Genomic DNA, 16713 nt, shown 5'->3' with positions numbered 1-16713 from the left:
TATTGTCAGTTATTTGAAGTCAACGGCCGAGATCGACACGTTTTTTTAATCGATCTGTATCTCGACAATCTTTCGTCCTAAACAAGTGATTTTTGGTAAGTACCTTTATCTTAAATGATATTTTGTTGTCTAAATTTAATATTTGCGATTATTGCCAATGGTTATGTTTTATTATACTAGACACACTTCCCTCGCCAAAAAATATCATTGGGTTAAGAGCGTCCGACGCTCTTCCCCCATGCACTGTTATATTTTTGGATGGATAAGTTTTAGCTAGTGATGTGCCATGCAATCATAAAATATCAATTTTTGTAACTAATGTGTAGCATTTTTTCACAACTTCTAATTTGAGGCGTAGAGTTACTAAACCCGCTCCAGAGACTTTTTTGAGTTTTGAGTAAATCACGAAAAACTGTTTTGGGGATATTAATAAGCGGCGTTCGACGCGGAATTTTTTTAAAAAGAGCGCTGTTTGGTGCACAATGGTACATTGTCAACAGGAGATGATAGTTCAGTAGAGGTCTGAGGGTGGAAGGAGTCCGCAGACCAGTGAAATGTGTAAATAGCAGTTAAGACAGTTAAGAAAACCTAAAGATTACAACATTTTAATAATCACAATATTTTAATATTTTATTTAATGTTTTAATAATCAGCAAAACACGGCCGTGCGAACTGATATATGATCGTCTTCCACCGGCCGAAGAAATACTCACGTGTCGGATGTCATTTGTCGCACCACAGGAATGAACCAGTAAACAGTGCATTCCTGTCTTTGTGTCGTGAGAAATCCATTGTTGGATTGATAACGTTTGTACCAGTGGCGAAGGGTGGAGGTAGGCTGTTAAGATTCGCTATAAATGGTGCACACTAAGCTATGTTAGTCATATGTATTTGTTTTTATTGAATTAAGACTACAATTTACAGATGGTGTTAGTTAATTTTTAAAAATCAATCAAGCCCTGCCTAAACGAAACCATAATAGATTTGGTCTAATTTGGGCAATACGACATAATTGTGCACAATTTTTCAATCTTAGTTATTTGTTTTCGTTGGATTAAAACTACATGTTACACATATTGTTGGGTCATTTTTTTAATTCATTAAGCCCTGCGTAAACCAAACTATAATAAATAAAAAATATTATTGTATCTATAAAATACTCAAAGTTATGTATGATTTAATTGCATAATTTAAGATATTTTATAGATATACATGTATTTTTTGGCTATTATCTATTATGGCTTGGTTTCTCGGGGTTTAATTGAATTTTAAAATCTAACCAACATTATCTGTAAATTGTAGTCTTATTTCAATGAAAACAAATATGTATGTCTGAAAAAGTTTAATGTGCACTATTTATGGCGGATCTTAACAGCCTACCTCCACCCTTCGCCACTGGTTTGTACCTTAATCAAATTTCGCAGACAAAATTCCAGGAAGCGATCCGCAGTGTGGGAACGAAAACAGCAATAACTTACCCACGCCACGGATAGCATTTCCTTTGTCTACTTTCAATATAAAAACAGACGTGGCAATCCAACAAGAACTCAGTACCTTAAATTCGCTCGTCTTAATAACACGCTTCTCGCTTCAACGTTAAAATAACTTTTATCACAAACACTATCGTCGTAATCTAATTTATAAACTTTGTATTATTCAAGCTGTAAATTGAATTTGTAATTTGTGTTAAGGGATAATAAATTTGGGGAATTACTTTTATACGCATCAAAACCTTCTGATTTTATTCATCACCTACCCCTCATCACACCATCCCGTGCAACAGGTCCGTATTTATTTTAATTAAGTACCTATGTAATATATTTTAGAATTTACTTTATCTAGAAAATATTTTGTAGCCATTCTTACCTACTGGCAGCTGTATAATTTTCACATTGCACCTACATATTTAGCTGTTATATTGAAATGTAATATTTTTTAAAAATAGTGGTAGGTATGTACTTTTCTTGGAAATAAAATGCTTTGTGTTGATACAAAGCATTATTATTTATTTAGAATAACAATAACACATTTAATAATATCAATAGCATAAATGAAAAAACCCAGAGGAATTAAGTACCTGCCTTTAAATAACTAATCACCCCATTACATGTCACTCAAATTCCATGAATGTGGGAAACCTACCTTACTTACCAACCTATTTATTAAATGTAAAAATAAAATGATAATATTTTGAAGCAATATTATTTAAAATCTACTTAGGTATATTAGTTATTTTATAGTATTAAATTCAGAAAACCAAATACGACAAATAAAAGTCTACTTTTTATATACAAATAGGTAATAGTGGGATTTTTTAAATTTATTGTAAAAATGTATTATAAAAATAATGGAATTTCTACAAGATAGCACAGCATTGTTAACTATGTATCGTTATTACTAGTAAGTTATTACAAGTACGATATATTAATAAACATAGGTAATTGAATTAAAATTCATTGTCATTCATATTAACGAATGATACAATTTTAAAACTATTTTTTTTAAATGGCCCAGAGCGGGTTTTGTAACTCTACGCCTCATTTTATTTAGTACTTATTATTTATTTCAAATTCTAGCCTATACCTACGTACAATACTATAAGTAATAACGTACATAACCGATTTCAGTGGTAATATACATTTTATTTATTTATTTTGTGGGGCGGAGATATTTTTTATCACATTGATTTCCTCGACATGTAATAAATTAATTTAATTTCGCATATAGTCACTATATTTTATATTGACAAATTCACTTTTATCAATATTTTAGTTAAATTGGAGAATAATTTGTTTCAGATTCCAAAATGCCAAGAAATTATGTTCGGAAGACAAACAGGGCTGCTTCTTATACAAAGGACGAACTCTTTGAAGCAGTTGAAGAAGTAAAAAGTGGTCGTATAAGTGGTTACCAAGCTTCCAAACAATATAAAATACCGAGGATGACCATTATGTCTCAGGTAATTGGGAGGCGAGGTGAAAAGTCAAAAACTATGGGACGAACAACAGCTCTATCACATGAAATTGAAGGAAAAATTGCAGAGAATTTACACGTTATGGAGAAATATGGATTTGCTTTAACGAAAAAAGAAGTTATTGAACTAGTTTCGCAATATGTTGTAAAAAATAATTTGAAAACACCATTCAAAAATGGAATTCCCGGCCAAGATTGGTACAGAGCATTTTGTAAAAGACACAAATTTTCCATAAAAAAGCCTCAAGCCGTCGAATATGCAAGGAAGAAAATTTGTGATCCCTTTATTATCAACGAATACTATGATCTACTTGAAGACATACTTACAAACCTGTGCCTTCAAAATAGACCAGAAAATATATATAATATTGATGAAACTAGTTTTTCAAAAGACCCAAGTAGAACCAAAGTTCTGGGTGAAATTGGATTTCCTTCCACAAGGACGATCAGTTCTGCAGGAAAAGAGAATACGACAGTATTATTAGGATGCAATGCGAAAGGCGATAAAATTTCCCCCTTGATCGTATTTAAGGGGAAGTATGTATGGGATGAATGGACTGATAAAACCCAAAATTCTGGCACAAGATATGCTGCAACCAAAAATGGATGGATGGAGTCTGCAGTTTTTGAAAATTATTTCAAAAATCATTTTGTAAAAGGAATAGATACATCTATAATAGATACGTTGTTGATTTTTGATGGTCACAAATCTCATGAAAAATGAATTTTCGAAAATTATTAGGGAAACCTGGACAAAAGTTGACTCTGAAGTTATAAGAAATGGTTTCAAAAAGGGAGGGATTCATCCTTTTAACCGAAATGTAATAAGTAACGATAAATTTGACCCATTAACCTTACAACGTTGGGAAACTCACCGAAAGAAAAATGAGAGCACAAATAATTCAGCGGCACCAATAGATTATGAGCAATCTATCGATCAGACCTTTGCCATGAACCAATCTTCGGAAACACTTGCATCTACTTCTCAAGAATTAATTAAGTCCACCAAATTAATAAAAATTTTGGACTGTAAAATAATAAAACCTCCAACAGGAAATATCAACATAGAGGGACATTCCTTTGAAAAACTATTGTTACAGACTATAAAACGTGACGAACCTATAAAATTAAAGAAATCAAAGATGGCCCATGGAGCTGAAGTAATAACTTATGATGATGTGTTAACCCGGCCGGCGCCGATGTCACACACCTTGTACAAATCGGCCAAATTCGCAATGCGCATGTGTATAAATCGATGCCACCGCGTCCATATTTATCATACGGGACTGATTTTTTCACGTAAATTTGGCCTGATTTGTCCTTCTCCTGCCACCTATGACATATTTTAAAAGCATTGGTTCTAAATATAAAATAATCACCAAAGTTTCGAACCAATTCGTACGGCCAAGTTTTGCCGGTCGACAGAAATCAGTTTGAACTGCGCGCCGCGTCTGCGCAGTATACGACAGACTTTCAACCGAGCGGGCCATTGCGCGGGATTGTATTTATCGCATACAAGTTGAATATTTACCGCAATCGTTGATAAATACTTTTTTTGCTGTCTGGTGTACTTATCACATTAAAACTGGCATGATTAACTATTGAACGTATGATTTTATTTTATCGCGATTTTTAAAATACTTTTTGTACTGTCTACCGTGTCCCATTTTAGTGAATGTGAAAATTAATACTGATATCAATAACTATGGTGTGTGAGTTTAATGGTTTCTGTGATTTGGCGTTTCTTAATACTGTAGTTAAACATTTTAAAAACATTTCATAGTTTTATAGTGCGTAAATATGGAGGAAGAAAATGTGCGTACTAATGAGGAATTGGACTCAGATTATGACATGTCGGAAGAGGAATTGGAACAACATGAGACTGATCATGATGTTGACGATACGGACTCTGACGAGCCAATTGAATTTTTGCGGTCATGGAGAACTGGTCCGTATATTCCAATAGTTCACGAATTCAATGATTGTCGATCTGGCGTGACATCGAACGACTTGGACGAATCCTCTCCCGAATGTCTTTTCTTTGAACATTTTTTGAATAAAAATATAATGTCGGAAATAGTGAACCAAACGAATACATTTTTTAACCATTCGTACAGTGCGGGAGACCTCGGACCGAAATCGCGGTCACACAATTGGACAGACACGTCAGTGCCGGAGTTGTATACATTTTTTGCCGTATCAATGCTGATGACTCGAAATAAGCACACGTCGATAGAGGAACATTGGAGTACCGATCCTTACCTGCATGCAGACATTTTTGGGAAAATAATGGCTAGAAATCGATACCAACTTATTTTACAAATGCTTCATTTTTCTGATCCTAGTGTGACCGCCTCAAATGATAGACTAGCTAAAATTAGATTACTGTTAGAACACACAAGAACAATTTTTAGGGAAACGATGATACCGTATCAGAATCTTTGCATAGATGAGAGCATAATCGTGTTTAAGGGTAGATTAATTTTTAAACAATTCATTCCTTCCAAAAGACATCGATTTGGAATAAAAATGTTTGTGATGTGTGACGTAATGACAGGATATATTATTGACTTTATAATTTATTGTGGGGAAGGGACTGACATACAAGACAATGAAAATCTCGGTATTTCCGGTGCGTTAGTGACAACGCTAATGAAAGACTATATCGGGAAAGGTCACACCTTATGGTGTGATAACTGGTATTCGAGTCCGGCGCTCTTTAAATACCTTCACTCTCACAAAACGAATGCTTGCGGTACAGTGAGAAAAAATCGTAAAGATATGCCAGAGTTCAGCAAACTGAAAAAGGGAGATACCGAGGCTAAGTACAATAGTCCACTTTTGGCTCTGAAATGGCACGATAGGAGGGATGTTCACATGCTATCCACCCTCCACGATGCATCATTTGGACCAACGGGAAAAGTGAACTATAGAACTGGCGAAAACATTGAAAAACCAAAATGTGTTATAGATTATAACAAAAATATGGGTACGGTAGATAAGTCCGACATGATGCTTAGCAACTTGTCGTGTATGAGAAAATCGATCAAGTGGTATAAAAAGGTCGCATTCCACATGATCGACTTATATTTATTAAATGCTTTTTATTTATATAAATTTATTAAATCTGACAAAAAAACATTGGGCGATTTTCAACTCTGTGTAATAAAACAACTAGCGGACAAATATTGTGTGAGAATTTCAAATGCACCCCTGCCAAAGCCGACAGCGTCAACTAGCGATAATCCCGTACGATTATTGCCCAAAAGTGCAACGGGACATTTGCCAGAATACATTTTACCGACACAAAATACCGATAAGCCTAGAAGAAGATGTTTCGTATGCGGGAATTCTAAAAAAAATCCGAAAAAAACAAAACTCTCTCGCTATATGTGCCCAACGTGTGATGTTGCGTTATGTCTGTCACCTTGCTTTAAAATATATCACACATCTAAAGAATTTTAAAATAGGTTTATTATTGTATTTGTTTTTTTTTTTAATATGTGAGTTCGTGTTAATTTATCAATAATATTCAATAAGTGAAGTGTTTGTGTAGTTTAAATATATTAAAAGGGTCCCCTTTATATTTGTTTACGACTCAACCCGAAGACATTAATATGTGATTTATCGATATGCACTTGAAAATTAGTAACGCTCGATTCGTGGGAACGTATGCACAAGTGTCGAAATATTACACACCGCGCAGAGCTCTAACTATTTGCTACAAAATGGCGACTTCGGTAAGTTCTTTCAAATTTGGATAGCATTCGTTTGTTCGAGTGTTTCTGATATTATAACTGATTTATTACGGTTTTTTAGTGTGTCGAAATTATCTTAATGGCTTTGGGTTCTCGACTGGAGCTGTGACATATTTTTTATTGCTTTTTTTAGTATAGAACAAAGACGATAATGAAATTCATGCGTAGTTATGGTGCGTCATACGATTTTTGAGGCAGGTGCCGGGTTAAATCGTCCAAAAACAAACAATGTTCGAAAACAGCAAACAAAAAACAAACCTAAGAAGAATGAAAAAAATACAGTTTCAGAAACACAAAAAAACATCCAATGACCAGTGAATCAGATGACAGTGAATCTGAATGGAAATCCTCTTCTGTGGATGAAAACGTTGAAGATTTTTATAAAGGTATTCTTTTTGAAGATTTGGATGAAGATAACTATAATTTTGAAATGATAGAGGATGAAGTTACTGATATATTATGCAATGCTGATTTTCAATTAAATTCCACTACTACTAGTGAGTTACGTATGTCACAAGAAATAGTAAATTTAAACCAAAAAGAAATTGGTAAATGGGTATTGGTTAAATTTCTTGCGAAAAAGAGCGTCAAGCATTTTATCGGACAAATTATAAAATTCGATGAAAATAATTCGACAATCAAATTTGTAAGAAAGTCACGTGGAAATGGTCATATTTTTTCATACCCCAAAGTAGAAGACATTTATGAAATAGGTGACGAAGATATAATTTCAGTACTGCCAACTCCTACAACTGGACGTAGGGGAGAAATTATATTTAAAATGAACTTTAATACTTTAAACATTCAGTGATGTAAAAAAAACAAAGTATATATTAAGTAAAATATAAAAGTCATCATTATACTTAGGTACAAATAATTCTTAAGTTACTAATTCAAATCTTTGACATGTGATTAAAAAAAAAATATCGATTATTATAATTTTATATGTGTTCCTATTACAATTAATGAATAAGTAACTGTTAACGATTTTTCGTTGTATGTAACTTATTCAAATCTTTGACATGTAATTTTTCAAAACTATTTTTATCGATTTTGCTAAATTTTATGTGTTCCTATTACAATTAATGAATAAGTAACTGTTAACGATTTTTCGTTGTATGTAACTTATTCAAATCTTTGACATGTAATTTTTCAAAACTATTTTTATCGATTTTGCTAAATTTTATATGTGTTCCTATTACAATTAATGAATAAGTAACTGTTAACGATTTTTCGTTGTATGTAACTTATTCAAATCTTTGACATGTAATTTTTCAAAACTATTTTTATCGATTTTGCTAAATTTTATATGTGTTCCTATTACAATTAATGAATAAGTAACTGTTAACGATTTTTCGTTGTATGTAACTTATTCAAATCTTTGACATGTAATTTTTCAAAACTATTTTTATCGATTTTGCTAAATTTTATATGTGTTCCTATTACAATTAATGAATAAGTAACTGTTAACGATTTTTCGTTGTATGTAACTTATTCAAATCTTTGACATGTAATTTTTCAAAACTATTTTTATCGATTTTGCTAAATTTTATATGTGTTCCTATTACAATTAATGAATAAGTAACTGTTAACGATTTTTCGTTGTATGTAACTTATTCAAATCTTTGACATGTAATTTTTCAAAACTATTTTTATCGATTTTGCTAAATTTTATATGTGTTCCTATTACAATTAATGAATAAGTAACGGTTAACGATTTTTCGTTGTATGTAACTTATTCAAATCTTTGACATGTAATTTTTCAAAACTATTTTTATCGATTTTGCTAAATTTTATATGTGTTCCTATTACAATTAATGAATAAGTAACTGTTAACGATTTTACGTTGTATTTAACTTATTCAAATTTTTGACATGTGATTTTTCAAAACTATTTTTATCGATTTTGGTAAATTTTATATGTGTTCCTATTACAATTAATGAATAAGTAACTGTTAACGATTTTACGTTGTATGTAACTAATTCAAATCTTTGACATGTGATTTTTCAAACCTATTTTTATCGATTTTGGTAAATTTTATGTGTTCCTATTACAATTAATGAATAAGTAACTGTTAACAATTTTACGTTGTATGTAACTAATTCAAATCTTTGACATGTGATTTTTCAAACATATTTTTATCAATTTTCGTAAATTTTATATGTGTTCCTATTACAATTAATGAATAAGGAGGCAACTTTTAACAATTTTACGTTGTATGTAACTTATTCAAATTTTTGACATGTGATTTTTCAAAACTATTTTTATCGATTTTGGTAAATTTTATATGTGTTCCTATTACAATTAATGAATAAGTAACTGTTAACGATTTTACGTTGTATTTAACTTATTAAAATTTTTGACATGTGATTTTTCAAAACTATTTTTTTCGATTTTGGTAAATTTTATATGTGTTCCTATTACAATTAATGAATAAGTAACTGTTAAAAATGTTACGTTGTATGTAACTACTTCAAATCTTTGACATGTGATTTTTCAAACCTATTTTTATCAATTTTGGTAAATTTTATATGTGTTCCTATTACAATTAATGAATAAGAAGGTAACTTTTAACAATTTTACGTTGTATGTAACTTATGCAAATCTTTGACATGTGATTTTTCAAAACTATTTTTATCGATTTTGGTAAATTTTATACGAAGTGTTTTCGTATTACAATTAAGGAATAATCAACTTATAAGAATTTTATGTTGTACCTACACATAAAACGTTCCGGCAAATAAAATATCAAAAAAAATATTTGTTCTTTTTATTTTACCACAGTCACATCCCTAGCACTAAGTATGCCGCACTTACCCAACTTTTTTGATTTCATTAAATATATTATATTTCTTAATGAAATTTACATGCATGAACTATCAAAATGTTGTACTTCAAACATTCGATAATACTTGTGTTATCATATTTCGTTTATTGATAATATTTTGAGAGATAATGCAACTAGACGCTCTTACCCCAACTGGGGGGGTAAGAGCGTCTATTCGCCTTGTTACATGAGAACGTTTGAATTATGATTAACCATTAAATATTTTAATGTTATGATTATAGTGATTGAAAAAGGGATAAATTGTTTAGAAGTCAACAAACATTTCAAAGAGATATTACAATCCGTTAAGAATCACCATCCACTCAAAGTTCATCTAATCGATTTCTATGCCGCACTTACCCTAACTCACCTTAATATAAATATTTTATATATCTTTCAGGGTAAATATGAAGAGGCGGAAGATCACTATCGTCAAGCGCTAGAGATCTACGAAGTGAAATTGAAACCACACGATCCAAAACTTGCCAAGATCAAACGTAGTTTGGCCATAATTCACTTTAAACAGGTACTAAAAATTGTACATTGATTTTAGATTGTCGTCAAATAAAATAAGGATATTAGGAAACTTTTTTGTTCTCAATTGCTCGAGTTAGGTCTCACTATTTGCGGTAATAAATAGATGTGAATGTCACTGTCTTTCCAGTATTGTTGTGATTTTCCCACAAACTTAATATCCACTTTTCATGTCTGTGAGAGTGTCACCTAAACGTCCTAAATTTTTATGGTTGACGTTTTGGCCATTTTGCAATAAATTATTGTCGTCGAAGGTAAATTCGAAAAGATTATCACATGTATCGCGTTCTATTTAGAGCTCTACTTGCAATAATTAGTGTGATCCTCGAAGTATATCAACTTCTTTATTTTATTCATGGTTTTAGTTAATTCAACACGCATGTTGATTAAATCCCCTAAAATGCGTTGTCTTGTATGCAGCGCTCGAAATTTAAAGCGTGTACAAATTAACGTAGTATACACCAGAGATTCTCAACTGGTTCGCTTAACCCTGAAATCCCTAAAAGTGAAAAACTACAATATTTTGAAATTTTAAGTGAGATATTGCGTCATAGTTAATATTAATATAACGAAAGTTTTACAAGGAGGAACATTTTTGTAGCAACAAGGATTTGGCACTATAAAATGCACTCACCAGGTGGCCACAAACTTAATGTTTGAGAAGGGTCCAGGAATTAAACTCGCAATTTCCTCTTTAATGTTCATGTATATTTTCACATTATACACTTTTTCACTTCTTTATACATTGTTCACTCTTATACAAAGGAATCTATTACTAATAATTACAACTTAATCCATTTCACTACGCCGTAACTTTTATTCGCCACGAGTGTCTTGGGCTTTCCATTCATCGTCTCAAAGGGCACTGCTTGAATAACGAATACCTCGGAATTAGGGGCTGCTACCCGAGCCGGCCAAATTTCTAGAACCCCGGCCACTCAGCCTCTTCACCATGGCCTTGGTTACTGACCCTATCATTTTCTGCTATCCGCATTCTTATCTACGATCCGCATCCTATCCGTCGGTCAAAAGCGTCCCTTAACCGGCTCTCGGCTGAATTCTTTTTATTTATCTTAAATTTATTTCGCCGAAACATCCTCCGATGCGGTCTGCCTCTAACAGGAGCCTCTAACGGTGATGCCTCTAACAGGAGCGGTGTTTGCGAATTTACAATTCCAGTTGACTAATAGGCTGAAGGTTGGAGGTTAGGTCGTCTAGAGCTCCAGAGGAGTCGTCTGAAGGCAGACAGTTTTAATTGGTGTTAGAATGGATGAAAAAAATGAGATATCAGTTGTTATTATTTAACTATTGAAGTTTATCAAATTGTCATGTGACGCTATTGATACAGTCTGTGCTTATTGTTCTTTATTCGTAAATCCCATTAGATTTTGACAACATGGCAAAGTGTAGTAATACAATACATCATGCATCCAAAGTTTAGGCAATAAATGGATAAGGTACTCTTTTATTATATATTTTTAGAAATCTGTTAGTTCTTCTTCTTCCACCCTGTCACGACCCAATATTGATGTTTGTAACGCGGTCGTACCAATCTAAGACTTCTAATCATGTACAGGAGAATCTGCGCTAACACCTTCCCGGGAACGCTGAGGAGAGTGATACCTCTGTAATTATTACAGTCTTTTGGGTCACCCTTTTTGTACAGATGTCTGGCGATGTATATTTGTGGATGGTCTTTTTTTATATTTTTAGAGATTTTACGATTTTTAGAGATTTTACATTTTTAGAGATCCTTGTCTTAAATCCTTCTAATTTATCAGAGCACTTCAATATATGTTCATTCTGACCTTGCATTGTTTTATTAAGTCCATGCAGGTCCTCAAATATATTATCATCCATTAACGCAAATTTGGCTATTAAGTAAGAATTGTATAATATACAAAATTATTTCTGTTTTTTTTTGGAAGCAATGCACCGCGGCACACCTAGCATCGTCTCGCGGCACACCGGTTGCGCAGCACTGGTTTAAAACGTTTGCAGTGAAGACACCTTTGACTAAGTCGAGCTAAATAAATTATCAAATCTGGGTGATGTTTATTGCGAAGTGTGACTAACTAAGTTAATCTTGAATCTAAATGTTTCAAATGCTAACTTATTGTCAATACTTTTACATTTACTGACAATAAATTAGCATTTGAACAATTTAGATTCAAGATTAAGTACATGGTCATTTATTACTATCTTCAATATGCATGCGGTGTAACCATATAGATAGCGTATTGGACTTGTACAGGTGCGATTTAAGTTTAAATTCACTCTAGTGTATGATTTACATAGGATTATGTTCATCGCCCGAATAACTGTCGTAAAAACTGTGGCCACTTGAAAACCCGTGGCACTCATAAAGTGGTGCAAATATCTGGGGCAGTCAATGCTTGCTTTAATATTTTGGTGCAGCATGTCTAAAAGACAAGACAACATGGATGGGGAATGGGACAACTGGACGCCAGGACAATTGGACGCCGCACTGTCATAGACAGAACGTAGACGAGGAATTTTAATCAGTTTGTATCTACTACTTAGTAGTTTTAATTCATTTTACTCTTAACATAATGTTTTTTTTATTGCGTATTGAGAATTACCATGCCTAAGGCTTTATATAAAATAAAAAACTCTTTTTTCGATGCACGATTAAATCATTATTTACGTATGCATATTTAAATTTTCACCAACTATTAAATCATAATATAATCAATAATATTAATTTTTTTTTTTAAGTACCTATAAGTACCTAACGTCTATTTAATTTCGAATTGCGTGGCGTCCAGTTGTCCCGGCGCCAAATCGTCCTAGACCCACGTGTATGACATAAATGGACACTATCGACTGTTGTGCTATGCGCATTCGATAGACACTGTAGATGCGACAGTTCGCAATTACACGTAGGTGAACACGTTATACCTGCAGGCAAGTGTTTATCGCTTGACTGAAAGTGTGGAGTCTCTGGACATGATGAATGTACCTGTAAAAGTGCGAGAGTCTACGGTAGAAGCGATGAGAAAACCCCGTTTTTCTCGCTCTTGAATACTCTTTGTCTTCACTCACGTTCCTGGTGTCCTGCAAACGGTTTTAGTATATGAGAATTTGCAGAAAAATTAAGCATTGACCTTTCAAACTCTTTCGCGAATCTGCATTTCAAAAAAACACCATCTGATTTGCGGTCTCAATTCCTGAGTATCCGACATAATATACAGAAATAAAGTTATAGCTTGCATATCTGATTGTACTCTTGTAAATAATTGTAAAATTATTCAGTTCCACTGAACTTTGGAGATTATACCATAAAGTGGTTCTCATCCATATTGTCTATTCCCGAGATATATATTGGGAAATTCCAATTTTTTTTATTCGAATTCAAATTTATTTATTTTATATATAATGAACATGAGAAATTATAAATTAACCACTTCCCAGTTATATTTTGGTGAGAAAGAGTGTCTAAAAATTGTCAGATATTTTTTAAACATTTTTTAAACAATTTATTAAAAATTTTATTTTTATGTTTGTTTTACTTTTTTTCACATTAAGTTAAACACTTTTTTACAATATTTAAAATTTTATGAAAAATGTCAAATTTTTTGAATGTTTTTCTACATTTTATCACAACAGATATGTAGGTTTATGTTTTAAATTTTACGGAAATAATTTTAATAAGTCTTTTTGTTATGGTAAATTTTTAAAAATTCAATACACAACCCTCTCGTCTCAACACAATCTCGTCTCCTTCCGTATTCGTTTGTCGTTTTCATTCATATGTGAGCAGCATACTTTGCACGTCTAGTAGGCCTTTCTTTATTCGCCGTAGATGGTATTGGTTGGTAACTAAAATGAAGCTAATAAGTATAGATAATATATACTCATTTTTTACAAACTTACTTCTAAAATGTGCTCAAAAATAACAAAAGTAACTAAATTCAAATTACAATAACATGCGACATACCTAACACAAAAATAACTATGAATGAACAATGAAGTCCTTGACTAATCAGGCCCGCTCTGCCCGGCAGTAAATAAAGCTTTTATTATGTCATATGGCTGATATATCACTCAAATACCAGTCAAAACAAATAATAAACTGTGTGACAAGTTGAAATACGATCTTCCCGAATGTAGCTTGTGATAAACATTCCTGTCAAGGTGATAAAAAAAGCGCCCGACTGAGACTCGGGCTAGTCAGTGTGCGAAGTAAACGCGTGCCCGAGTCACACTCGGGATAAACAGTCAAGTGGTTAAAAGCATTCACGCCATGGCATACGAAATAAGTCTTAACAATATTGAAATAAAAATACAAGCTAATATGAGTGAATAATAAAATGAATAAAAATACACGTACATGGAAGCACACAGACTGAAATAGATTGATAGACCCTATCTTAAAAACTGATAACACAACGTCCACCTAAGTCACCCTTACGTAAGTGGAATATATCAATATTAGAAGCGATTTGATAATATTTGATTAAACATTGTTATTGTTCTCCCAATTGGCACTTGACGAGTTAGCTTTGCACCTTGGGAGAACAAACACCAGATGCTCTCGATTTTTAAGATAATTATCAGACACACAAGTCAATCCTACCAAGAATGGCTGAGTTTCCATTTACGCCGCGTATAAGTCGAAAAAATACGTAGCTAAATAAAGATCCCTTCTAAACTTCAGGCTACAGTGTGTAAGCAGGGCCGGCGCGTCCATATATGTGAGATAGGCAATTGCCTAGGGCACACAACGTAAGGGGGCGCATAAATGGAGAACTCAAATTAATTTCCATATTTTAATAATTTCAAATAATACGTTTTATTTTATTTTGATGTTTTTATCTGTTCATTGTAATTATTTTCTGCAATATACTACAAGAGGTTACTGCCCATTGGTGAAGAAATATGTATACTGTTCATGGTTGATATATTCAATTAAGAAAGATGCGGTCTTTTGTTTTTGCTGCAAGTTATTTAATGATAAAAACTTTTCGTGTCTACAAACAATAGGTTTAAAAGACTGGAAAAACATTGGAACTCGCTCTCTTCGCATTGAAGGAATAGTTTTCATTTGGAAAACTATCAAACCTGGAAAGGACTTAATTTTCGTTTGTAGAAAGGCGCAACAATTATTGATGATTTAAACCAACAAATCAAAGAAAAAGAGCAATATTGGCGACAAATATTGGAACGTTTAATTGCTGTGATCAGAGTACTTGGCACACAAAATCTGGCATTACGTGGAACAAATGAAAAGTTGTATACTACCAATAATGGTAATTTCTTGAAGTTTGTTGAATATCTAGCTCTCTTCGACCCTCTAATGAGAGTCAAAAATCAAGAAATACTGAAAAGATACCCAAAATTAACTGATCCAGATCTTAGCAGGAGCTATAAAAATGAAAATTGTGTCATCAGTGAAATGTCTTATGTGTGTGGGTGTATTTGCGTGTTTTATAATAATTTATTTAATATAATTTTTTGGAAGATACTAAAATTATTTTATTAATAAGTGTCTATTATTATATGTCTAATAATCCCTAAATGTTTTTTTATTGGCGCTGTATGTAAGCATATATAAGAGAAAGTCAGTCGGACAAAGTCACGCATAAAATCTTAATTATTATAATAGTAGTTGCTTTCCAACCACAGTATATACAGTGTATATTCCTTGTTTCAAAATGTAGTAGGTTGGGTCGATTTTGATTCTTGGTTCCATTCCTCTCTATATTATGTACTGGAAAAATGTGGGAAACTTACCCACCGTCGAGATTGAACTATAAATAATTAAAAACCTAATACAATTTGTTATTCACCCTTCACATTTTAAATATCCACCAAGTGACACATGTTAATAATTGTAATTTATAGAAAATAATGTTGACATTGCAGTCTCCATATATAATAAGAAATGAAAATATAATTAATATTAAATTCTACAGGTTTTTAAAAGGTTTTGTCGATACCTATTTAAAAACCTGTAGAATTTAATATTTATAATATTTTCATTTCTTGTAAAATGGAATTCTACCAAGTAAATGCTAACTCAATTAATCCATATATAATATATTATTATGACATCTAATCTGCTTTGATTAAAATTAATTTGATACCAAAATGTAATTGTTTTAGGGTTGTAGCTCAGGCAGCATTAGCGACGTTGGGATGGAGGGGGCAGGTGTGACGAGCAAATTAAACATTCAACAAACGAGTGACGATCCTCCTGAGGAATCTCCTGATGAGAAACTTCTTCAGGATGGGCCTCGTCTAGAGGCACTGATGACTTATTTGCAACTGCAGCCCAGAGAAAAGGTAAGGACAGCTGAATATCTAAACGGACGTCGAGATAAAAAGTTTCAGTGATTAGGTATTCACAATCGTGAAATGTGCATTTTAAGACAGAAAACTATTGGCGCAAGCGTGACGAATACGACAATTTTGGTGATCAAGTAGTCCACCAAATTTTCACTGGAATATCACATATTATCTAATTACTTCATATTATTGATGTACCTATGTTTATGTAATATTAAATTGATTGGTGTAAAACATCGACATTTCATAATTTTAGCATTTGTAATAATAGGGATTCTATGAATTTAATAAAATTATAGCAGTAGGTAC

General features: G+C 32.5%; 1 protein-coding gene across 4 annotated transcripts in view; it reads left to right on the top strand.

Annotated features, from left to right (window-relative positions):
* LOC147063849 (uncharacterized) overlaps positions 1 to 16713 on the top strand; it is a 45464-nt gene that overhangs the window by 22206 nt on the left and 6545 nt on the right. For all 4 annotated transcript variants that reach the window (XM_085958940.1, XM_085958939.1, XM_085958942.1 and 1 more), the window contains 2 exons: positions 9959 to 10084; positions 16222 to 16401. In XM_085958940.1, the coding sequence (XP_085815066.1) occupies positions 9959 to 10084; positions 16222 to 16401 (306 nt within the window). The remainder of the gene's footprint in view (positions 1 to 9958; positions 10085 to 16221; positions 16402 to 16713) is intronic.

The sequence above is a fragment of the Rhyacophila brunnea genome, unplaced genomic scaffold (assembly GCF_057557595.1).
Source record: "Rhyacophila brunnea isolate RB1 unplaced genomic scaffold, BYU_Rbru_1.0 scaffold_8, whole genome shotgun sequence".
Lineage (NCBI taxonomy): Eukaryota > Metazoa > Arthropoda > Insecta > Trichoptera > Rhyacophilidae > Rhyacophila > Rhyacophila brunnea.
Note: the sequence above shows the minus strand (reverse complement) of the source record. Positions and strands in the feature narration are given on the sequence as shown.